The 23,533-nt window shown below is 41.3% G+C and overlaps 2 protein-coding genes across 3 annotated transcripts in view; one reads left to right on the forward strand and one right to left on the reverse strand.

The window, feature by feature from the left end:
* The window catches only part of mapk9 (mitogen-activated protein kinase 9), a 21,867-nt gene extending 4,926 nt beyond the window's left edge, over window positions 1–16,941 (forward strand). The window contains exons 2-12 of one of the 2 annotated variants that reach the window (XM_008420132.2): window positions 6,272–6,418; window positions 7,953–8,082; window positions 8,346–8,404; window positions 8,555–8,693; window positions 9,296–9,461; window positions 11,445–11,516; window positions 13,470–13,652; window positions 13,790–13,914; window positions 13,992–14,055; window positions 15,003–15,074; window positions 15,202–15,338. In XM_008420132.2, coding sequence (XP_008418354.1) covers window positions 6,303–6,418; window positions 7,953–8,082; window positions 8,346–8,404; window positions 8,555–8,693; window positions 9,296–9,461; window positions 11,445–11,516; window positions 13,470–13,652; window positions 13,790–13,914; window positions 13,992–14,055; window positions 15,003–15,074; window positions 15,202–15,338 — 1,263 coding nt within the window. In that variant the 5' untranslated portion in view covers window positions 6,272–6,302. Of the gene's footprint in view, window positions 1–6,271; window positions 6,419–7,952; window positions 8,083–8,345; window positions 8,405–8,554; window positions 8,694–9,295; window positions 9,462–9,687; window positions 9,760–11,444; window positions 11,517–13,469; window positions 13,653–13,789; window positions 13,915–13,991; window positions 14,056–15,002; window positions 15,075–15,201 lie in introns of both variants that reach the window. The other variant, XM_008420133.2, reaches the window with a different exon arrangement.
* Window positions 16,942–17,569: 628 nt separating this feature from the next.
* On the reverse strand, window positions 17,570–22,060 carry LOC103471252 (uncharacterized). Its single transcript, XM_008420131.2, has 2 exons — window positions 20,879–22,060; window positions 17,570–17,980 (listed from the first exon to the last, which is right to left on the reverse strand). Exons 1-2 carry the CDS (start codon window positions 21,826–21,828, stop codon window positions 17,743–17,745), a joined length of 1,188 nt encoding a protein of 395 aa, XP_008418353.1. The 5' UTR covers window positions 21,829–22,060; the 3' UTR covers window positions 17,570–17,742.
* Between the last annotated feature and the right edge of the window lie 1,473 nt (window positions 22,061–23,533).

The following is a 23,533-nucleotide window of genomic DNA, read 5'->3' on the forward strand; positions in this document are numbered from 1 at the left end:
CTATTTGCCAAGTAATTTACATATTCTGATGTGATTCATAATTTCTCCATTTGTTTTGTTGTCCACCTTTCTCAACAGTAGCCGACCTAACAACCYACCATATCTGAGATGGTCTTGTTCCTCTGTCCATGGCTGGTTCAGTCAATCAGCTGTGGGACATCTGCTGCCTAGTCAAACTATCATGGGCCTCTTTATTTAAAAGGAGAAACCAGTACAGAGCTGCTAATGAGGCAATGAAGCTTCAAACTGTTTCACCACGTAGAGACCAAGCAGGCTGTGCTCAAGCAACACTTCGGATGTCATCTCCTCTCGTCACTCCCAGATGGGACCGTCTCGTTGCAGAGAAACAGGCTCAGGGCGCGAGTTAAAATTTTCACGAAAGTAAAATGTTCGTTTTTGTGGCGCATCTGTATCTTATTTTGACGGGATATGTAAACGTTACCATAGCGACCAGAGTCAGAGAGCCACACGGCAGAGGCAACACACCACACGAACCGGTCCCAGTCACGAACATCGCGATTCCAGAAGAAACTCCACAAAACTTCCGACATAGCATATGGGAATTTAGAATAACCGATGACGATGTAGAAGCAATAGTGATAGTCTGTGGACTCATTTTAAGAGATAAAAGACGTAACAAAAAGAAAAGGCGGTGGATAAAACACGACGGGAGCAGCAGCTCTATTTGCTGCACTGTGATTTGGAGGTGACTGTGTTTTTTCATAATTAACATTTTTAACTGAATAAACATAAACATATATAATAATGACCTTTACATATAATAAAGGTCATTATTATATATGTATAATAATGACCACATATCATCTCCAATATCCACCAGACTCAGCGCGATATGTCAGCTGTTTGGGATTCCCCTCTGTTCTTACGTCACCGCGCTTTCTGATTGGTTAACTGTTACATTCAACAGATTTTGTTCTCGTTCCCAGTCAGGGAAAACCCCACAGGCTGCGATAAAAAGACCAAGACAACCTTCTATATATTGGGTGTCTGACGGTAATGTGAAGTTAATGAGCTAATATAGATAGATAGCTCATCACATTTCTCCAATGAAACGTTAATATCTACATCTATCTAAAACAGCGTCTTCCTCCTCATGTCTTGATCGTAGCAGGAGTTTAACTTCTCAGGACGTGGTGGAGCAGCGGGTGTTTGACATAATTGTTGAGTTTTGGACTTGTGGCTCAGGTAATGTTGCTACTGAGCGAGTGGTGAAACTAGCGTTAGTGAGGAGAGTTTAATACGATCACGCATTTTACATGACGGGTGGCAACCCCAGTCTATACTAGAAACATCTGATTAAGATTAGAGCCTAAATACGTTCTATTTCCAAAACAGAGAGGCTACGTAATGTTAGCCAGCTAACAAATTACTATTGCTAGCCTAGAATATCAACTAATAGCTAGAAAAAACCAAAACACGTACCTTCGTAGTCAAACTGGTATCAATCAGCGAGGAATTTGTCCAGTTTAGATTATGTTGATGAAGAAAAATTGTTTGCAAATAGTGATATATCTTCAAATCATATTTGTGGCAGCAGCTTTAGAGTCCAGAAACAGCGTTAACTACACACACCGGAACTAAGGATATACCGTTTCGAGCCATAACGGAAGTTGTGTGACGTCATGTGAAAAGGGTCTATTCATTCAGTGCGTTATAGTTCCACATCGCTTAGGATTTGTTGCTGCGCGTTTGCGCAGTGTGAAGGAAAGAGGAGACCAGCTGCACAGGCAGGCTGCGAAATGAGATGCAGGTGATCGGTATCGGCAACAAGAACCAATGATCGCCGATCACCGATCATGCACTTTCTCACGAAAATCGACTAATTATGATCAGTGGCCGATCGATCGGCACACCTCTATTAAATACAGTTAGTGTGTGCAGTTTAGTGAGATTTAGTGAACAGCCAGCGACTCAGGAACAGCCAGCCATTCAGAACCAGCCAGCCATTCAGAACCAGCCAGCCATTCAGAACCAGCCAGCCGTTCAAAACCAGCCAGCCATTCAGAACCAGCAAGCCGTTCAGGACCAGCCAGCCGTTCAAGACCAGCCAGCCAGCCGTTCAGGACCAGCCAGCGACTCAGGAACAACCAGCCATTTAGAACCAGCCATCCGTTCACGACCAGCCAGCGACTCAGGAACAGCCAGCCATTCAGAACCAGCCATCCGTTCAAGACCAGCCAGCCATTCAGAACCAGCCAGCGACTCAGGAACAGCCAGCGTCTCAGGAACAGCCAGCAACTCAGGAACAGCCAGCTTCTCAGGAACAGCCAGCAACTCAGAAACAGCCAGCCATTCAGGACGAGCCTGCAACMCAGGACGAGCCAGCGACTCAGAACCAGCCAGCCATTCAGGAACAGCCAGCCGTTCAGGACCAGCCAGCGACTCAGGAYGAGCCAGCGACTCAGAACCAGCCAGACATTCAGAACCAGCCAGCCATTCAGGACCAGCCAGCCATTCAGGACCAGCCAGCGACTCAAGAAAAACCAGTAAGATCAAGGCAGCAGTTTTCCAGACTAACCTGAGGAATTATACGAGCCACGGTGGGACCCAGTACCTCAGTGTTCCTGACTGGTACATAGTCTTTAAAGTGGTATATGCCCAGTTACCTACTTTTCTCAGAACTGAACCTCATCCCTGGTTGCCCTCCTCTCCTGGTTCCCTTCGACTTAAGCAGAGCATTTTTCTGCCACAAAATCATGTTGTGCCTGTTTAACGTCTCAAGATCTTCACTACAAAAGGCAATCAGGCTCCTGAGAACGTTCAGTTCTTCACAAAGATTTTCCTGCTCTCCAGATTTCTCATCCAGGATCCTCTGTGCCGTCTTCAAATCTGCCAGAATCTCCTTGAGTTTTCTTTTGAGAGATTGTTGAGSGGTTTCTAAAAGACGCCCCTCATCTBTYGTATTTTCATATTCGCRCTCCATGTTATCAAGTTCTGCACGAACCGACTCGTACTCCGCACGGAGTTCTCTGTTTCGACTTGCTGCCATATCATATTTTGCTTGCAGGTTTCTTTCCCAGCAAGCATTTTCACTTGACTTGGAGCGCTCGAGCTTACAACGAAGACATTCCACAATATGTTTTAATTCGCYATTTTCCTTCTCCAGTCTGTCCATGCTGTCATCAACTAATGTTTCTTTAAAAATGCTGGCAAGCTCACCCATCACATCTTCGTCTCTACCTTCTTCTCTAGAAATTTTTTTCGTTTGTTGCTCTAAAATCCAAGGATGTGAAATTGATTTTTGGTCTTCTGACATGTAGATCAAATGAATTGCTCTGTGGAACTTGGTATTAAAGGGTGATGTATCACAGTCATCAGTGATGTCATAGTGCATGAGTGACATCACTGGTTCATCAAAGCCACTAAAAGCCTGTTGTGTGTGGGTGTGTGTAGGTGTGTATTCTGTTTTTGATGCATTGTGGGAACCATTTTCCTGGCACATTGTGGGAACTCACTGTTCCCAAAGAAGAAATGGTGTTTTGGGGTTAGGGGTAAGGTTTAGGTCCAAGGTGTAAATTAAGTTTTGGTTGGGGTTAGGCTGTAGAAATGAATGGAAGTCAATGGAAAGTCTCCACAAAGACGGCGAAACAAACGTGTGTGTGTGCACCAGGTTTTCATATCCTTATGGGAACCTATTTCTGTCTACAATGTGGGGTTATGGGGACCATTGCACCATGTGGGGACATTTTCTTGGTCAAGTATAAAACTTAACATTAAAGGCAAATACAGGTTCCATTACAATAAACAATCCAGAGTTACTGAATGAAAACTTCCTGATAGCATGGCGGCTAGCTGATTACTGCTAGTTCTGAGTGGCTGTTTCTGACTGAGCGGAGTAATTATGCAGAACAGGGAGGAGATTGATTATTTTTTTAGAGATGTTTCATGTGTTTCATTTAGAGTTTCATGTTAGGATAGCGAAAGTTTTAATACGTATGTAAAATGTATTTTTTTAGGTTTGATGCTGCAGCTTAAAGCAGGGGTTCGGTGTGAGAGTCACTACCAGGTGGAGCAGAAGCGGCGCTCCGTCTGTGAAATATTACTACCTGTAGCGCGTAGCAGCGGTTCAACAGAGAGAGCAGAACCAGAGCAGAACTTACATCGCAGCTCGAAGACTTAAATAATTTTGCAGGTTATTTGCTTAGCTTTCTGACCGTCATGCTAATCCGGGTGAGTGTTTGTAGCTGTGCGCTGCTTTACCTGGTATCTGATCCACCATATGTTTTTTTACTGCAGTGAGCCTCGGTGTAGCCAAATTCCGTCAAGTATGGCATTGTTTTTATGTCGTATTAGCTTTGTTGTGTTGATGCATTTTGACGTGCTTCAATTTTCCGCCGCAACACGCAAACGTCCCCATTCACTCAGTGCGTTATAGTTCAACATCGCTTAGGATTTGTTGCTGCGCGTTTGCGCACTGTGAAGGAAAGAGGAGAACAGCTGCACAGGCAGGCTGCGAAATGAGATGCACTTTTTCACAAAAATCGGCCCGATTATGATCGGTGACCGATCGATCGGCACACCTCTAAAATATATATATATAAAACATATTTTTGGAGCGATTGAGTGTAGTTAATTTCCCACATCTCATGTGACCCAAATGGGGAAAGTAACTGTCCAGCCTCGTTAGGAACCACACCATGCTAGCTTCACAGCATGGTGTGAATTAAAGAGCAATAATGTTGCAGGGCTACATTATTAGACATGAACGCTGTAGCATATTTTTAGGAGAAAAGTGTGTCGCCAATCCAATGATCCTGTTTCAGCTGATGTGAAGATGACAATGAGAAATCAAAGTTGCATTAAAGAGACAGGAAATTCAAACCGGATTGTTGTTCAGATTAATTGAAAATGCCAACATGTCCAGAAAAAGAATTAAGAACTGCTAACAATGAACGATTGAGAAAGATTGCTGCCTCAAAGCCACAGAGGCCAACCAGACAGACATCACTGATGTGTGTTGTTTTATATCACAGGAGCTTATTATTTTTTATCTCTATTCCCAAACAAACTGTGCTCTTTTATTTATAAACACACTACTCTCTTTGTACAAATAATATATCCATGTTATGTTATCAAAGTGGCAATGTTAGTCAGGGCAATATATTTAAAAAAGCAGTATATTTCTGTATGAAAACAAACACTGGTAACAGGGTTTTAACACAGCCTGAATTTTTTAAAATTATTTTCTAGGTCTGGAATGGATAAGAGGGGAAAAAGAAAATGGCATAGAAAAATATCTGTGTATTTTCAGCCTTTATTTCCAATCATATCTGTTTAAATCTCATCCTTCCCTTTGTTTTGCTTGTTTGTGTCATCCTGTCTTTCCTTCCTTCTTTCTTTCTTCGTGGTATCTTTTCCTCCTTGCTCTTAGTTTCTGGGATCTCCAGGACATTTAAAGCATTTCCACTGTAGAAACATTGTGAAAATACTGTGAAACAAACGTAAAGAAGTCAAGACAGATTGCCTGAAAAGGCTCAGTATTTTTTGCAATTTTAAAAAATGTGTGTCATTACATCAAGTCTCCATAAGGTCTGCGCTGCTGATTCTGTGTGTGGATTTTATCTGAAGCGTCCAGACCAGCCAGTTGATGTCAAAGAGCTAAAAAAAAAAATCAAAAAATCCATCTCCATTTAACTTGTGGCTGTTTTTTTTAGGGAATGGCAAACAGCCGTGACTCGTTGCTGTTGCATAGCTACACGATAGTGTGTCTTTGCCCACATGCAGACACACGCAGAAATGACTGCCAAGAATAATACCCCTCCACTTCCTGCCCCAGGAATCAGCGCCATCACGGCTGTACATGTTAGAAACCCACAAACATGTTGTGTGTTTTCCTAACATGCATGTACTCCTGCTGCACAGCTTAACTGCCGTCAGATCACAAACATGTACAAGCCGACGGCTGCCTCTGCTAGTCGGTGTGCTCTGTCTGTTTGTTTAGCATGAGCGTGTCAGTCCGAATTTGAAGACGGCAACGAGAGCCTCAGGAACTATTCATCAAGCTTTCAGGCTTCTCTGTTGACCTTGATGTTCACATACAGTCACAGACCAAAACATTAGCAGCTTCGGCATCAGCATGTCTGCTCTGCTTCAGCTGTAAGATGATGAAAGAGAGCAGCAAGACATGACCGCTGGGTTTTAGACTCATCTGGAAAAGAAACAAGTAACCCGATCTCACGCTAACCGGCCTTTGCCTGTTCTCCATCCTCCTATTTGAGTGTTAATAATATGTTTTTGTGTGTGTGAACAGACTGTGCTGCTGGTCCTGACTTCTCAGCACGATGAGTGAGGCGGAGGGCCAGTTCTACAGTGTCCAGGTGGGCGACTCCACCTTCACTGTGCTCAAGCGCTACCAGCAGCTTCGTGCCATTGGCTCAGGGGCCCAAGGCATTGTCTGGTGAGATTCTGTTAGAGTTTGTTTGCTGGCTGTGAAAGTAGCTCAGTGCTGTAAATTTCCAGACTTTGTTCCTATTTCTTTCATAATCAGATTGTTTTTTGGTCATTTTGCAGTTATTACAGAGTCTTTAGGCTTTTTCCATCTATTCTTGATGGAACAAAAAGGTTTCTCACTCTTCAAAAGAATAAAGTTGGTGTTTACAGCCAAGACTTTCCTCATATGTTATGAATAGTTGCACCTCATTTTATAGAAAAATAGAGTTGATATCTTTGGAAAATGAAAGATTTTTTGGTTATCAAATGCATCTTGCAGGGATACCTGTGGACCAGACAGTTGAAGTTAAAGTGTAGAACAGCTCTGTGTCAGACCAAGATGATGCCAGTAGTAGGGATGAATTGATCAACTGTAGCTGATCTGCATTTCTGCTGTGCACAATCATTACTATTCATAGCACAGGAGATATAATACCATGTCTTTGAGAGAAAAGTCACCCTAAAATACATTTCAGTTTCATTTTAAAACAAACTATATTTTTACAGAGCTGTGTTAAACAACCTTTATTACCGGCGGCAAGCATACGTAACACCATTAAGCCATCATTTAATTTCTACATTTGCACTTTAGAAAAGTTTTTTTTCTATATTTTGTTTTAAAAAAAATACCTAAATCTAACTTTTACTTAAAAATGTTTACACTGCAACTTTCCATGTTTATAAAACAACTAGTATTTCTTTGTACTATTTGAGTTATTGTGTTGTAGAAACGATGTAGAATCTTTGCAGATACGATATGGGAATATGCTACAAACATGTTAACAGCAGCAGCAATTTGTCCAAAGTCAAGAGCCACAGGTTGCAGAGCAACTTTTCTGTAATATTTTCAGCTCTTCCTTTATTTGCTGAGGTTTTGCTCCCTATTGAAACATGCAGCCTCCATAGAAAGTATTTTTTTCTGAAAGCTTCTTACAGCTTTTGTGATTCCTCTAGGAACACTTTACTGTCAATTTTCCACAAAAAAAGGTTGTTGTTACCGCAACAAGTTTCCGCTCAGAAAACCCCCCAGATTTTTAATTTAAATTTCTGACATTTCAGATTTTTTTCCCCCTTAACTATAGTAATTATAAAGACTTTCAAATGACTAGCTTTAGAAAACTTTGGATGCATTTCTAATGATTCTCAAAGCCAGCCTAGATAGAAGTGCTATAATTTATAAACTTGACCTGTTCTCTACATCTTAATGGATGTATAATATTACATTATTAATACGGTCAAAAACAATTTTACCTGGTTCGGTACTCAGCTTGAACACGTCTTCTGTGTAATCCTATATTGGATTGTTACCTGTGACCTTGCCATTGTTTGGAGGGCTACACACGGATCTCTCTTGTTTAAAATGAGAGAAACTCAGTGAAAATGTAACTTGGCTGTTTCTTTTCTTTCTACCTTGAGGCGAGGAAGCGCTTTTCTCAGTAAGAGTCACATATGTGCTTCTAACCTTTTTTTTCTCTTTCATTTTTCATGAAATGTGTGACTAGCTCTGCTCTGGATACAGTCCTCGGTATACCAGTGGCTGTGAAGAAGCTCTGTCGGCCTTTTCAGAACCAGACCCATGCAAAGCGGGCCTACAGGGAACTGGTGCTGCTGAAATGTGTCAACCACAAAAATGTAAGATTTAACGCAAGGCAACAGAACGTTATTTTTGACATAAAGATGCAAATAAGCTTCAATAAATATGTGATTTAATTAGTTATGCAGCAGGATAAAGCTGCTGTAAGATCAAATAATTCTTTGGAAGAAACTTTGGAAGTCGCTGCATAAACTACTTTTAAAAAATGAGCAGACCTGAGAGGAGAAAAGAGTGAGCTCTGTGCAGTGAAGTGGATGGGAGAGTAACAGAGTGAACTAATGGCCTGTTTTTGTGCTCGCAGATCATCCGTCTGATCAATGTTTTCACGCCTCAGAAGTCTCTGGAGGAGTTCCAGGATCTGTGAGTGACAGCGGAGGCTTCTTTAGAGCTTAGTCCGAATATTTTATCCAAATTTCTTTTTCTGTCCATTGTTTTTTTTTTTCCTTCAATTTCTTGGTTTGATTTTCTAATAAAGCTTCGCTTGCGTCCTTCACGTCTCCTCTCCTTTAGTTACCTGGTGATGGAGCTGATGGATGCCAGCTTATGTCAGGTGATTCACATGGACCTGGACCACGAGAGGATGTCCTACCTGCTCTATCAGATCCTTTGTGGCATCAGGCACCTGCACTCAGCTGGGATCATCCACAGAGTAAGTCCAGGTGTTTGTGCTTTGACCTGAATCTACACAGAACATGGTGCATTGTACTTCCCTCTCTTTTGTTTTAAGTATTAAGAAAAAATGTAGAGATGCCTGAATGCAAAAAAAATCATCTAGTTTAACTTCTGGATACTTCAGTATACAAAGGAGTTTATGGTCAACTCGGTTATTTCAAGATTCCCTGATCCTCTGGGTACCAAGGCCAAATCGTGAGCCCTCCGCCACCTTGCTTGTCTTATGACATTCGTTTTTATGTTTTATGGCTCATTCAGAGGCAGCTTTGTAGGCTCCACTGCCATATTTTGAATTATTAGAGTTGCTGACTTTCAAACAAGCCGTACTTGTTCTGTCTTGTCTTGATTTTTCACCTTTAACCCACTGACTGAAGCCTGTAGAGCCTGAGATGGAGCGCCCGAGTTTCTTAAAAAAAAAATTTCTGAGCATTTCACTGCCTACACTGTCTTTGGGTGAAATCACTGAGATGTAAACCCTGAGGAGCTTTACCTAACATCTCTTGACAGTTTTTTTTCCAGTGAATGTATTTTTTTTGTTTGTTTTTTTCTGTAAAATACTTTTGTTGTCTTCCTCTGCAGGATCTGAAGCCCAGCAACATTGTTGTGAAGTCTGATTGCACTCTGAAAATCCTTGACTTTGGTCTCGCACGGACGGCTTGCACAAACTTCATGATGACCCCCTACGTAGTAACCCGATACTACCGCGCCCCGGAGGTCATCCTGGGCATGAAGTATAAGGAGAACGGTGAGGAAAAAAATACCCAGCAGATTTTCACAGAAATTAATCATTCTCAAACAGGAACATAAATAAATCTCACATCTTTATAGTTTACAAATTTCTGCTTTACAATTGAAAACAATTTCAACTTGTCTGTTCTTGTTGATCCAGTTTTGCTGTTAGTTTTTCTGTGTGGTAATTTTAGCCATTCGATGTCATTGAATGCTTTCAATCTGCAACTACTCTGCTTCAGTGGACCTGTGGTCAGTTGGCTGCATAATGGCTGAAATGATCTGTCATAAAGTCCTCTTTCCTGGAAAGGACTGTATCCTTCCTTGTTACTCCAAGAAAACCTTCGTTTAAATGTTTCTTATGCTTTTATTCCGTTTTATTTTTCTTTGTTATCTTTGAAACGCGTCCCAGAAAGACTCTTTTTTTGGATTCTTTCAGAAATACTTTAGATATATATTTTGTACCTAGTAGTTTGGTCAGTCACATCATTTTTAAACACTAAGACTGTCTTACATCTCCTTGCCCTGGCAGTTGCCAAGGAGATGAATAATAAAAGTGACTCTGCAGGCCTTCTTGGTGTTACCATTTCATGCAATACAAACGCCTATCTAAACCATCTCAGATTTACACTACATGTGTCGTTGCTGCACATTACACCGGTGGAGCCGAGTTGCTCCTCACCGCCCAGAATTAGAGCCCTGACATCGGTGCGTCAGAAAACCCCAGCAGCCTCCGTGGCATTGCTTATAAACATGTAACTGAACACAATGTGTCACTTTAACATGGACGAGGTTCCCCTCGTGTTTGACAATTTCTAAATAAATGCGACTTGTAGTGCATTGAGTTTATTCTTATTATTATTATTTTAAATCGCCATGTAAGCAATACCATCTTAATTATTTTCCTGCCTAATCCAGAATGTCACCTGGAAATTTTTTTTGGCTCCTTTCTTTTCTCACACTGGGGAATTTTTTTAACTGACTGCTAGAAAATCTTTTTTTTTTCAGTGAAATATTGTAAAGATTTTATAAATGCTGTGTGTCTGTATGGTTCCACTTCTTAACACTTGGTGTGTACCCGTTTGCACCTTTGGGGATGTGTGCATGAGCAGCTGATGAAAACAGGGCTCTCTTAAAGTCGGTCAGTCGAGCAAAAGGACATGTAAACATCGCAATTGTGCTTTAAGAGCAATGCACACAAAGTAAACGCCTTTTAGATAGATCTGTTTATTTGTTAGATAGTCATACCTTATGTCAAACATCACTGCCTATTTGTTGCTGTGTTATATAACTCAGTCATGCTCTCAGAGGTATTGATGCACACACTCAGAGTGAGAGGGGTTGTCCCTCCCACCCCACATTCTGTTGAGATGCATACAATCTTAAAAAATATATATGTATATATCCCTAGTGTACTCTGTGCAAAGTTTACTTTTATGATTCATGAGATATTTGTGAAGAATCGACTCGGAATTATGTGCAGAGCTCTGGAGATTTTATCAGAGGGAGAGGGAGCTTTCAGCTTGAGGGAAAGTGAACCGGAGGAAACAGTAAATGGCCATTTGCCACTTCTTAACGCTCCCGAGCAAACAGGCAACTCAAGAGAGCGAGGGGAAAAGACAAACGCCATCCTCCTCTATTAAAAACACACACACACACTCACTCGCACAGGCACATGCAAAGAGAAAGCGAGGGAGAGAGCAACAGCTGTGTAAACTGATAAGCGTAGGCGAGAAAAAGGCCTGGGAGGCTGCAGCCAGTTTGAAGTCAGACTGAAGATGTGCACCGCATGAAGAAATCAGCAGAACATTTCTCTGAAAACAATGAGGCGTGGTGTTTCTGCATCAGTCAGAGCAAACCATACGTCTGTGGTTCATCTGTACAGCCTTACTGTGACGTGTTGCTGTGTATTTGTTTTTTTTGTTTTTTTCGTTTCAGTGTAATCGTTTTTGTATGTGGAATTTTGTGTGTCACATTTGTGTGTGTTTTCTGTTCCCAGTGGACATCTGGTCAGTGGGGTGCATCATGGGAGAGATGGTAAAAGGCAGCGTCATCTTCCAGGGCACCGATCGTATCCTTCACTCTTCTCATTGTCTCTGTGCCATCTGCTGTCTTACATTCAGAGCGTTCTGTCTTGTAGTCCTTCAAACACATTAAGATGTTTTCTGTTATTGTCATAGATATTCATTTCATTTTAAAGCATCTCTAAGTCCTGAAAAGCGCCATGCAAGTCTGATGTTGTGGATCTTTATATTTGCAGATTTAAACACACTTTTTAGAGCAGATCTGGGTTTAAGCTAAGATTTTATGTGTTCATGCCAATGTTTATTAGTCAGACAATTTCTGGTTCAGACGTCTGCAGTCGCCCCAGTTGTCAGATGGAATCAGACTGAAACAATTCACATCATTAGCATTTATAGTGTTTGTCTCTCTGTTTCTAATTATCGCCTCTCACTTACCAGGGACTGCGTTGTAGGCGAGTAGCTTTGAAAGGATGCAAGGCAACAAGTGTGATACAAGGTTATATCGCTTTTCATTCTGCAAGATAATTGCCTGCCTTCGCTTGTATTTGTGTTCTGTTGGGGGACCAAAAACCGAAAAATGTCAAGATCCACTTGATGAATTTGAGCCTCCCGCCCAGCCCGTTTCTCTAACACGGAGAGCTAGATGGATTCTCCACTCCTTGATATTTATCAGTTATTTAAGTACAGATGCCTACATTGACACTTGATGTAGCGCTGCACCACATCGCCAGCAATAAACTAAAATGATAAGATGGTGAATCCATTTTTTTCTTCACTTATTTTAAGAACTATTCTGGTCTTTTAATTTGTTTAATGAACGTTTTTATGGCTGTAGTGGCTTTTATTCAGTAGTAGCCGGACAGGAAAAGGGCAGAGAGACAGAAATTAGCCTGAGAATCAAACCAGGGACTTTAGCGTCTTCACGTAAAGTATCTGCTCTACCACTGATTCGGTCAGATGGCACCACACTAAAAAATTATTTTAATATGAAAAGAATATTAAAGTATTTGACTGGATGCTTTTTAAAACCACTTTTTGTTGCAATCACAGCTGCAGGTCTTTGGGAGTACGGTCATTATTAGCTTTGCATAACAATATAATAGAGTTTTTGTTGTTGTTTTTTACATATTCTTAGTTGTGCCAAATTGGCAATAACTGGGAATGAAAACTTTTTACAGAGTTTTAAGACCTGGACTTCTGCTAGGTCATTCCAGCACACAATTTGCTTTTGCTCCACACCGTTCCGCTGTAGCACTATCTGTATGTATCTGTATCTTTAGTGTTGTCGTCCTGCTGGGGTCTCAAAGCTTTTAGTTGCCTTGAATGTTTTTTTTTTTTTCAGTGTTGTCCTGTGTTTACATCCATCTCTCCATCAACACTGACCAGCTCCTTGTCCCACAGAATGATGCTGCCTCTACTGTACTTAATGATAGGGGTTGGTTTCACAGTGTTTGTAGAGACACACTGAGTATTTATTAATCAGGTGGTTTATAAAGCAGTTGGTTGCACTAGAGTTGTTTAGGGGTACCAAAATATTCAATTGGGTTATATACAAATGTATTGATTACATTAGATCCATGTAAATGGATCCGTGTGTGTCTCCGTTTTCAATAATTACACAATCAATCAATCAACAGATTTGTGTTGATCTATCACATAAAATGTCAATATTGAACGGTGTGTCTAAATGATGACACGTAAAAAAGTTCAGTTGCTGTGAATACTTTTGCAAGACACTGTAAAGGTTATGATTCCTAATTAAGTTTTTTGTTCATATTACATTTATTGACACTTTTAGCCTTTTTAGTTTGCGCCAAACCACTTTATAGCCCACTAAAATCTTGGCACGGATTTCTTGTTTTACACTCTTTGTTTAAATTCTCAGGACTTGACTGTCTCCTCATGAGGGCTTCACGTGATTTTTGCTCGTTCTTTTTCACTTTTATTTATAATTGTACTGTACATGCCTACAATGTTCCATAACAAATGGCTTTGTCCAGACATCGACCAGTGGAATAAAGTGATTGAGATTCTGGGTACGCCCAGCGTCGAGTTTATGAACCGACTGATGGAGACCGTAAGGAACTATGTGATGAACAAGCCGCAGTATCCAGGCGTCAGCTTCACAGAGCTGTTCCCGGATTGGGCTTTTCCTTCTGAATCTGAACAAGACAAAGTGAAAAGTAAGAGCTTCAGGCACTTAAACAAAACCAATGCTTTGCATGAATGCTGGCCTGGGAATCGAAAGTGACCCGATTTTTAGGTTAAGATGAAGAGATGTTACAGACACGGTAATGCTTGTCCTGTTTCGCCTAAGCAGCTGTTCAAGCTCGGGATCTGCTCTCCAAAATGCTGGTCATTGATCCGGAATGCCGCATCTCGGTGGAGGAAGCCCTTCATCACCCCTACATCCACGTGTGGTACGACCCCGCAGAGGCGGACGCGGTGAGGAAACTGGCGGTAGACTTTCTGAGCACAGGAATGCGATTACTCTCATGGATCTGTTTCCTTTTGTGTCTCAGCCTCCTCCTCAGATTTCAGATAAGCAGCTGGAAGAGAGAGAGCACAGCATCGAGCAGTGGAAAGGTAGAACACCGCCCTCTCGGGGCACAAAACAGCATTACCTCTTGTTCAATTGTTTCCAGGGTTTCTGAAGTCTCCAAGTCTGGAACTGGGAAATGTGTTTTGCAGAAATGACGAAGACAGTGGAGTATAAAATTATTTGTATTTTAAGATCCTTTGTTTGCATGATGAGTATGTAAAGCTTAAAAAAAATAAGCTGCTTTTAACAACCTGCCTCTTATGCAGTTTTTTTTTTCATTATATGTTGCAAATGAACTACTAGAATCATCCGTTCATCAGTCCATTCATACCTCATTCAATCTCTCCACTTATGTGTTGATCCATTGATCTATCCCTTCATCCCTGTGTTAATTAGTTTTTTCATCTATCCATCTTTGCGTCAGTTTATCTGCCTTTCCATCCGTCCATTCGTCATCTAGCCTTCCATCTGTCTTTATCTCCATCTGTCTCTCCGTCTCTTCCTCCATTAGTGTGTACCTCCATATATCCAGTCCTTAATCTGCCAACATATCCATCTGTTCCTCCTTTCTTACATTTTTTGTTTTTTACAGGCATTACATTTGAACCCTGAAGCAGAAAAATAACCTCTGAAATCTAGAAATTTGAAATCTGGATCTTATGGCACAGGAAACTACATGTCTTATAATATTTTGATCATTCCTTTTGAAGGAACACACACATATATACCAATTTTCTCATGATATATTCTGATTGTAATCATTTGCATGGATGTCCTGCTAGGAAAAGAGACTGGATGAAAATATCAAACAAGCTGTTAATTTTGTGCGGCGCCTTTGGAAACGTAAAAACTTAAAAAAAGCTTTTTATGTTTTTGTGCGGTTTACTATTATTAGAAATACAGACGTAACATTTATTTACCTGCAGCTTCACAAATCTTAACAGAAAGTCCCGAAATTACATTTGACCTTATTTTTTCTATTTCTGCTCAGAACTTATTTATGAAGAAGTGATGGACTGGGAGGAGAGGAACAAGAACGGTCTAATGAAAGAAGACTGCTCAGGTTGGTTCACATCATTGTTTCTGTCTTAAAGTGGATGGAGGTGTGCTGGAATGAGCTGCTGCCGTATGTGTTTCACCTGGAGGGTTTTAACCACCGTCCTGCTTCTGTCTCACGTGTCACGTCTCAGATGTGGCGTCCAGTTCCGCTTCCCAGTCGTCCTCGGCCAACGACATTTCGTCCATGTCCACAGAGCACACGCTGGCGTCGGACACAGACAGCAGCAGCATCGACACGCTGACGGGGCCGCTCGACGAGAGTCAGTGAACGCCTCAGTTGTCCACAGCTGTCAGCTCCCTCCCCTCCCCAAGTCGTCCCACTCAACTAAAATACTGAAACGATCCATCTGCCTCTGTTTAGGTTTGATCCCGTCTAACTTGTGTTTCTGTTCTTTTCTCTCAGTGAAGCAATTTTTTTTTTTTGTTGGTTTCCCATTTGTGATCAGGTGGATCTTATTTGCGACTGTTGCCTGGAGGTCAGAGTTATGCTTGTGTAAAACAAAAAAAAAAGAAAAACATTCACTCACATTCACTTTTTTGGTGAATGTTTAACTTGATCATCTATAAAGTTTGTGGTGTAGGTGGGGAATTAGAGGTTTGCTTTGTATGCCTGTGTTTTAATAGTTTTTATTTTTTTAGAAAACGTCATTATCGTCATCTAATGGGAGCAGACACGGACTAAACAGCCGTTCGCCGCTCTGTTGTTGCATGTTACGCCAAAAAGAACAAAAAGCTTCTCAACCATCTCAAGTTCCTCCGATGGTTCAATGCTGATCTTACGAATTCGAACCCTTAGCACGCTGAAAGTATTGCGGATGTCCACGGTGGTGCTATCTGCGCTGAAACGGTTTTGTTTTTGTTTTGTTTATCATGAACTGGCACGTGTGATGTGGATTTTGAGCTTTTTACTCCAGACAGCTGTAGTTTCAGTATTACAATTTTGTTTCCTCAGTTGTTGTACTGTATGTAGAGCAAAAATCACCCAGTTCAATTCAAGGTACTGATGATAAATGTGTATAAGCAGATCATAATCCTATAAATCTGAAAGAGGCATAGTGATACATGTATTTATATATATATTTTTTTTTGTTCTTGCAAAATTTTGCACACAAGCCACATTATAGCCCGTTAAAAAAAAAAAAACATTTAAAAGGCAAATAAAAGCATGGGCTGCTCTTTTTCTGAAGCATTCCTTTAGCACCGGGAGAGTCACCAAATTAGTCATGAAGCCAGAAAACATGTAGGATCCACATAAAGGCAGCACAAAATGAAGATGTTTACCTTGCATGAAGGCATCACACCTTCAGGATACTGTGGGTCTGAGAGAAATCCATCCGGACCCGTGTTTTATCACGATGCATATTGTTCCGACGGAGTATTGTTTGCTTTGTGTTTTCTTTTTTATCATTATTTTTAAGCCTGTATGTGTGATGTACAAGTTGTACAGTGCTGTCCTTATTTCCTATGAATCATCCCTTAAGACAGCAGTTGCCCCATTTGCAGAGGACGAGTCGGTGGGAGAAGTTTGCCCAGCAACAAGGGCCTGTTTAAGAGACTGTGGAGAGCTGCAACTCAAAGAAGAGCCTTTTACATGAACTGCAGAGCTGCTTTTTGCCTAAACGATTGCACATTGTGTTGAATAATCAGAATTATGACACTACAGAGCCACTGAGGACTTAAGCACCACATTGTACACCGACATGGTTTTTATTCTTTCTGTCATGCCTTAAACAACCTGACGAGTGGCCAACTCATTCTGTAATTCCTTAGCTCTTCGCTGAGCTATCTGAGATGTGCGACTGCAATGACCACGATATCACTTGGCCAACATCTTTACCCAAACTCAAAACTAATAAAGTGGACATCAGTGATTCTTTGTGTTGGTTGTGACGTTCTTTCTCATCACAGCAAATGCAAATGTGAAACTGTATGTTAGATTCTTTACACTAGAGTTGAATTTCTAGTGTTTGTTTGTTTAATAATTCTTTCTTACAACTAATAGAAAACCTAACTTCCGTTTCACAAAATACTTAATTACAATAAGACAGGAAATAAGTTTAAATTTAGAAATGTCAGTCCAATGTGCTTTACAGCGTCTCGATAATCCTTATCTCAACAGTTTCTCTCCTGCATTTCTCCAAGTGAAATGCAGCATTTTGCAAGTGTTTCTTTTTCTCTTAAGCTTACGTAAAATTGTTCTTCAGTTCACTCACTGTAGTTTTTATTTCTTTTGAATGAGATTGTTTCACAGTCCCTTTCAACCATTAGGTTAAAGTTTTTCCACACTTTGTTCCTCCACTCAACTTTCTTAATATACTTGTATCCAGCTCTCTGAACAGCCAGATTGTTTAGCAACAATCTTTTATGGCTCACCTTCCCAGTGGAGTGCAAAAACGACACCTTGTTGAATAACTGTCAAGTTGTTGGAAGTCATTTTTCAGTTGCTTGAAATGCATGTTTCTTTACTTCAATTCACACCATGAAATGACTTTACACAAGTATCACTTTTGGAGAGATTTTACTGAAATAAACTTTTTGATCATTTAACTTATTGAGATGCTCCTGTCACAGGGAAGAACGTGTTTTGTTTTTGCTACATTATCAGAAAAGCTCTAGAGGAATCAGTCCGTGTCGACTGGTCGCGCCATCAAAGCCGCCGCGTTTGACTTGGTTCAAAAACTCTTGACGATGTATTCTGTCTTTTTAGCCTCGTTGTTGAGCTCACCGAAGGTGTCAAAGAACTGATCCATCTCCCGCTGCAGCGTTGCGTTACGGAGCTCTGCAGCAGCTTTGGCCCTCTCAGACTCCTCGATCTTGGCCTGGACCACCTGGTACCAGTGGCGCTGCTGCGACAGGTTTGTCTTCAGGCGAACAACCTCCACCTCCAGCTCCTCGTTTCTCTGCTCCAGGCTGATGGGAATAAGAAGAGGGGGGGGGGAAAGTGCAATGGTAATGACCAGTAAAAAAAGAAAAGAAAAAAAAAAGTAAGAGGTCGGTGGGTTTTAAAAGTGAGTGAGAAAATTGTTTTCAGTGGTTCTTGTAGTTTGGAAAGAAAATGGGTTAAGACTTTTATCTAAAATACAGCATAGTATCTAAAATACAGCATAGAATTGCCTTAAACCATCTTATATATCGATAATTCTTTGAAACTGAAGAAGTTTAAAACTATAGTGACCAACCACAATTTGTAAAATGTGCATCATGAAAATATTCTGCTAATTACATGGACTTGATTAACTTATGATCAAGAACTGTGCACACCTCTAAAACAGCAGGAGTTTTGGGAGCTTGGTGTGTGCCAACACAATACTGAGAAGAAAAAAAAAAACATCAGCGGTGACCTTAAAATAGAAACCATCGGTTGGAGGAACATAAAACCAATACAAAGCAGTTCAAAAACATCGTTCAACAGCAAAAGAGAATATTTACAAGTGGAAAACATTTTAGGACCTTTGACAATTTTTCCGAGGACTCGACATCTCACTAGTCTCAGCTTCAGGTCAGAATATAAAATATGTAAAGAAAATAACAGAAGAAGAAAAAATCAATAGCTTATTTGTCTCAAAGCTACAGACCTCACTTTGCTTATTAAAGTATTGTTTTATTCTTTTAGTCTGGGTTATGTGTGGCCTGTTGATAACAAAGCCTGATTTTCTGTTCCTTAAGTTTTTTTAATAGTTTAGGATTAGATAAGATTTATTGATTGCCACAAAACAGCAGCATGAAATTTAATTAGTGCCACACGTCTATCATGGGTATCTGATATAGTTTCCTGATTTTTTTAAAAAAAAAATTTTGAATCAGAGTTTAAGAGTTTCTCCCAGCAAAGGTTCATACAGACAGTTTGGTTTAATCGGCTTAATTTCTCACACTCCTACCTTATTTAAATGACGACTGGGAAAGTTTAAAAACTGCAGCCGCAGGTGGTCGAAAACGTTTGACCCGTGGTGCTGTCCTCTTACGCTCCCTGTCAAGCTAAAAGAATTGCAATAGCCTCTTGTCTTCACCGGATAGTTCCAATGCGTGACCTTACACCGAGACATGCTCTATCTATATCGGTAATAAATGAGGTATGTGTTGTGTCTAGGTCAGCAGCATGGCCCCTTAAATTAGCTCTCTTTCCAGTGTCATGAGCTGTTTTCTATATGTCAGCAAGTCAGGCTATATATGTTTTTATTCCACTTTACACCAACCAGCTGCTAAGTCATGGGAGCACAAACTGCAGCGCCGGATTCACAGAAATTAGGGAAAAAACGATGTTGTATTTGCATTAATGCAGGAAGTGTTGGGATCGTGGCGCGTTATCAGAGACCTGTGGGAAAATTTAGCTCTGTGAGCCGAACAGGATGTAGGGTGAAAGTTGGAGTGGACTGGGAAACAAAAACAGCACAGCTTTTTGTAGACGCACCCTTTATGGATATTGGAACATTGTGTTACCCTTCACTGAAATGCGCCGTAAATCAGAAGTAAAAGTAGCATTTAGGCAGATGTGATTTACAGCGAGGGATAGACGAACTCAAAATAGAAAACAATTGAGAAGGGAACTAAAATAAAGATCTTAAAAGCTGATATGAGCATTCACAATTAGTTCCTTTTAAATACAGTCCAATAACCCAGCTGGCTTCAGAAGTCACGTATCAGTCCATCTCTGCGTGGTTTCATCTCAGTATGAACCCAGATGTTCCGTGAAGGTATCAGGGGTTTGTGAAGAACACACCGGATGGATCAGAGATAAAGTCGCGGAGACGTTTAAAGCTCGTTTAGTTTGTGAAACAATATCCCAAGCTTTGAACATCTCTGAGAGCTCTGTTTAATCCACCATCTGAGAAAGAGTATGGAACAGCTGCAGACCTACTAGGACATGGCCGCCCGCCTGGAGTGACAGGCAAGTAGAGCCTTAATCAGAGAAACACTCAAGAGGACGGTGGTTATTCTGGAAGTGCTGCTGAGATCTACATCATAGATGTGAGAGTCTTCTGGCAGAAGGTACATAGTTACATCATCCCCACTGTAAAGTACGGTGGTGGCAGCATCATGCTGTAGAAAAAGGTTCTTTATCAGGGACAGTACAGCTGGTTAACGCTGAAGATGGATGGGGCTAAATACAGGGCGGTTCTGCTAAAAGAAAGTTTAGACTCCAGACCTCAATCCAATTGAGAATTTGTAAAGAGAGACTTGAAAGATGATGTTCACAGACACTGACGAGTTGCCAAAGTACAAATACATTCTGAACTTACGCAGGGCTGGTGGACATACACCCTAAAAGCCTTGCAGGTTGAATTATAGCAGAAGATATGGACAAGGGATCGACTCAATAAGCAGATCCACACTCTCTGTTGATGAAGAAATGGTTTTATGAACTGGAGTTAGATTGGTTTGCTGCATTTTAGTGAGATCAACAATAAATGAACAATTCAATTGTTTAATGTTTGTAATTAGTTGGGTTTTCACCCATTCATAATCTGTTAAATTATTCCTGTTTGCATCAATCTGACCTGTGACTGCAGGTGGAAATTAGCATTTTTTGCTATGAGCTGGCAGCACAAATCTCTCCTTTTAAAAGTTAAGGAAATATTGTACATTGTCTCTGTGAATTCAAATACACACCATACAGGAAAAATAACATACAAAAACTATATCACCATCTCTTCAATTCATTGCTATGCGCTGCTTTGTGTTTGCCCCAGTGAAACACCATTGTAAGGTGATCCAACTTGTGAAAGCTAAAGGAGCATTAATGCTTTTGTAAGTCACTACAAGTAGATGACTATGTGCATTTTTGAGCCAAAAAACTTCATTTTAAATCACCTGATTATTCGCTCCTCGTACTCTTCCCTCTGCTTGATTATCTGCTGCTGGAGGCCTGTCAGGATGCTTCGCAGAGCGCTGGCAGAAGGGTCAGCCAGGGGAACCGGAGGGGGCACCCTCACAGACAACGGTGCCTCCTTCAAGTGCTTGGCTTCAGCAGCCGGCCACAAATCCTGGCTGTGGCTTGGCTGCGGAGGACTTTCTGCGAGGCGCTGCTGTGGAAATGACAGAGTCAGATCCTCTTGAGCACAGGATCCTGAGTCCAGCTCTGGCTCCTGCTTCTCGTCTTGGTCTGGACTCTGGCACTGCCTACCAGAACAGCCTTCGGTAAGGAGGATGTCACAAGACGGCCAGAGGTTCTTCTCTCTGCCCAGAGGGTCGCCCTGCATCAGTCCTTGGATGAGTTCAGGGGCCCATGAGGCGTATGCGTGCTCGTCAAAATGCTCCTGCAAGTTCATCTCTATGTCGAAGACCTCCTCCAAGCTGTCAGCTACTCCTGTGTCGGTGAGGTTGTCATACAGAGACAAAGCACTGCGATGCTCCTCGCTGTGCGACGGGCAGGGGCTTTGGCTCCGAGAAGCCCCATCCTCTGCTTGCCAGTCCACTCCCCGTTGTCCTCCTCCTTTGTTTTTGCTAGAACTGAGATCTGACTCCCAGGCCTGTCCTCCCAGGCTCCCTCTGCAGCTGCAGTAGCTGCGATCTGGCCAGGAGCCAGGCTCTCTTCCTCCAACAACCACTGTCTGAACCTCAGCCAGAGCTGGGACCAAACCAGGCAGAGGGCTGCTGGGCCCTGGGAGTCTGGTTACCAAAGGAAACACAGCCCTGCTCTCCATTTCCTTTCCCCTGGCCCTGTCCCGCTGGCCAAAAGGTGGGCAGTTGTCGTACAGGGGATCCGTGGAACAGGAGCTGGCTGAGGTGGGGGTCTCAGTTGGAAGACAGGGCAGCTCCATGGTCCAAGCAGGCACATGGGGTTGCAAAGAGCAGTGGTCAACCCTCCCCTTTTCTGCCTGCTGTAAAACTGGGATTAAAGGCTGCAATTGTGGATTTGTGCGCGCAGCATGGAGCTTCCCTGGGCCAGGTTCCTGATGCTCCGGGGGTGGGGGGGCCTGGGGAGAGGAAGGTGCAGCGGCCCTGCTCCCCTCTCTGCTCTGCTTTTGAAGATACTGTTGGACAGGTTATAGTGTGGGTGTAGCCACCAGGGACTGTGTGTCTTTAAGCAGGCGTGACATCAGCTGTTACTTTAGCACAGCTCCTGGGGGAGGTACCAGGGTGTAATATGGTCCGGCTCATTCCTGAAGACAGTCACACATAACTGAGACCACAGAAATAGATGCTGGTTGTGGGCACAAAGTGTGAAACACGGACAATAAATCTGATAAGATGTTTGGACGAGTAAGATGTGACAAAAACCCGCAGGATCATAGTTTTACATTTCTGCTGCTCAGACATTTTTCTTTTAATTTTTCCCTCCAGTGTATGATGGGCTACAGTTGCTGTTAGTTGAACACTTAAATTGTATGTTACGGTAATTTCTCTGTACATTGGTTTACAGATACAATAAAATCCACTGGAATTCTCCTACAGTTTCTTGTAAAAATGTATAAACCCCTTAAAATGTTTTGTTCTTCTCGAATTGCAACCACATACCGACAACACAGATTATTAATTTCTTCTTGCTCTTTTATAATGCTCTAGATCTGTATAATGCTCTAGATCTGTATTATGCTCTCGATCTGTGGAACAATGAGTAGTTTGTATTTTTTTCTACATTCTACTTTGTGTTAGTACATTGCATAAAATCATAATAACATAAATGAAAGTTTGTGGTAGTTTTGAGATGAAATGTGGAAGCAGTTGTGTTGTGACTGTTTTGCAGGATTTTGTTGCCGGTTTTCTTGACCTAATGTAATAGGGGACATTGATATATTGATTTCTCGTGTCGTTTCACTTTAGTTAACCATTCTTTTCAACAGCTTGTATTGTCTGAAACAGCTGATTATTAACATGTACCCAAAATGTCACCTAATTAGCTTTAAATATTAGAAGTATAAAAACTCAGCGCTATGGTTTACTTTTTGTTGGTGTGGTTTTTGTTTTTTCTTTAGCAAAAAGTACCATTATTTGATATAGCTATTTTGATTTATTTTGTTTTGCTTTTTAATTTCCTTCCTGAAAATGCACTGCTTTGTCATTATTAATCTAACACTTGGGGAAAAGATATCCTCTGGTGATTGCATTCAATGATTCACTGACTCCTCACTTTGTCATATTCAAGGCGCCATGGCAAATTCATATTTTGCACAAATGTGACACATTTCTAATTTTGCCATTGTCGTGAAGTGAGGAGGCAATTTAACGCAGGTTCAGTTTTCTCAGTCAGTGTGTTGGAAACCACCAGGGGGCGCTTTAGACAACATAATGAGCAAGTTTTGTTACAGCTTTTAATGAGCAGGACTTATTAAAATTAAACTGAAGTAGCTCTTCCACTCCTGTTTCATGTTTTGGCTTTCTAAATGTGTATTTTTAGAACTCCATTAACAATGCAATTTTATTTTTTTTTAATTTAGTTTAAATAATCTGAAAAAATAAATAAATCTATCAGCAAAGAGGAGCATGTGTTTTTTTGGAGGACGTGGAGTGGGTTGCACGTTTTCT

The sequence above is a fragment of the Poecilia reticulata genome, linkage group LG10, assembly GCF_000633615.1.
Source record: "Poecilia reticulata strain Guanapo linkage group LG10, Guppy_female_1.0+MT, whole genome shotgun sequence".
NCBI classification, from domain to species: Eukaryota; Metazoa; Chordata; class Actinopteri; order Cyprinodontiformes; family Poeciliidae; genus Poecilia; species Poecilia reticulata.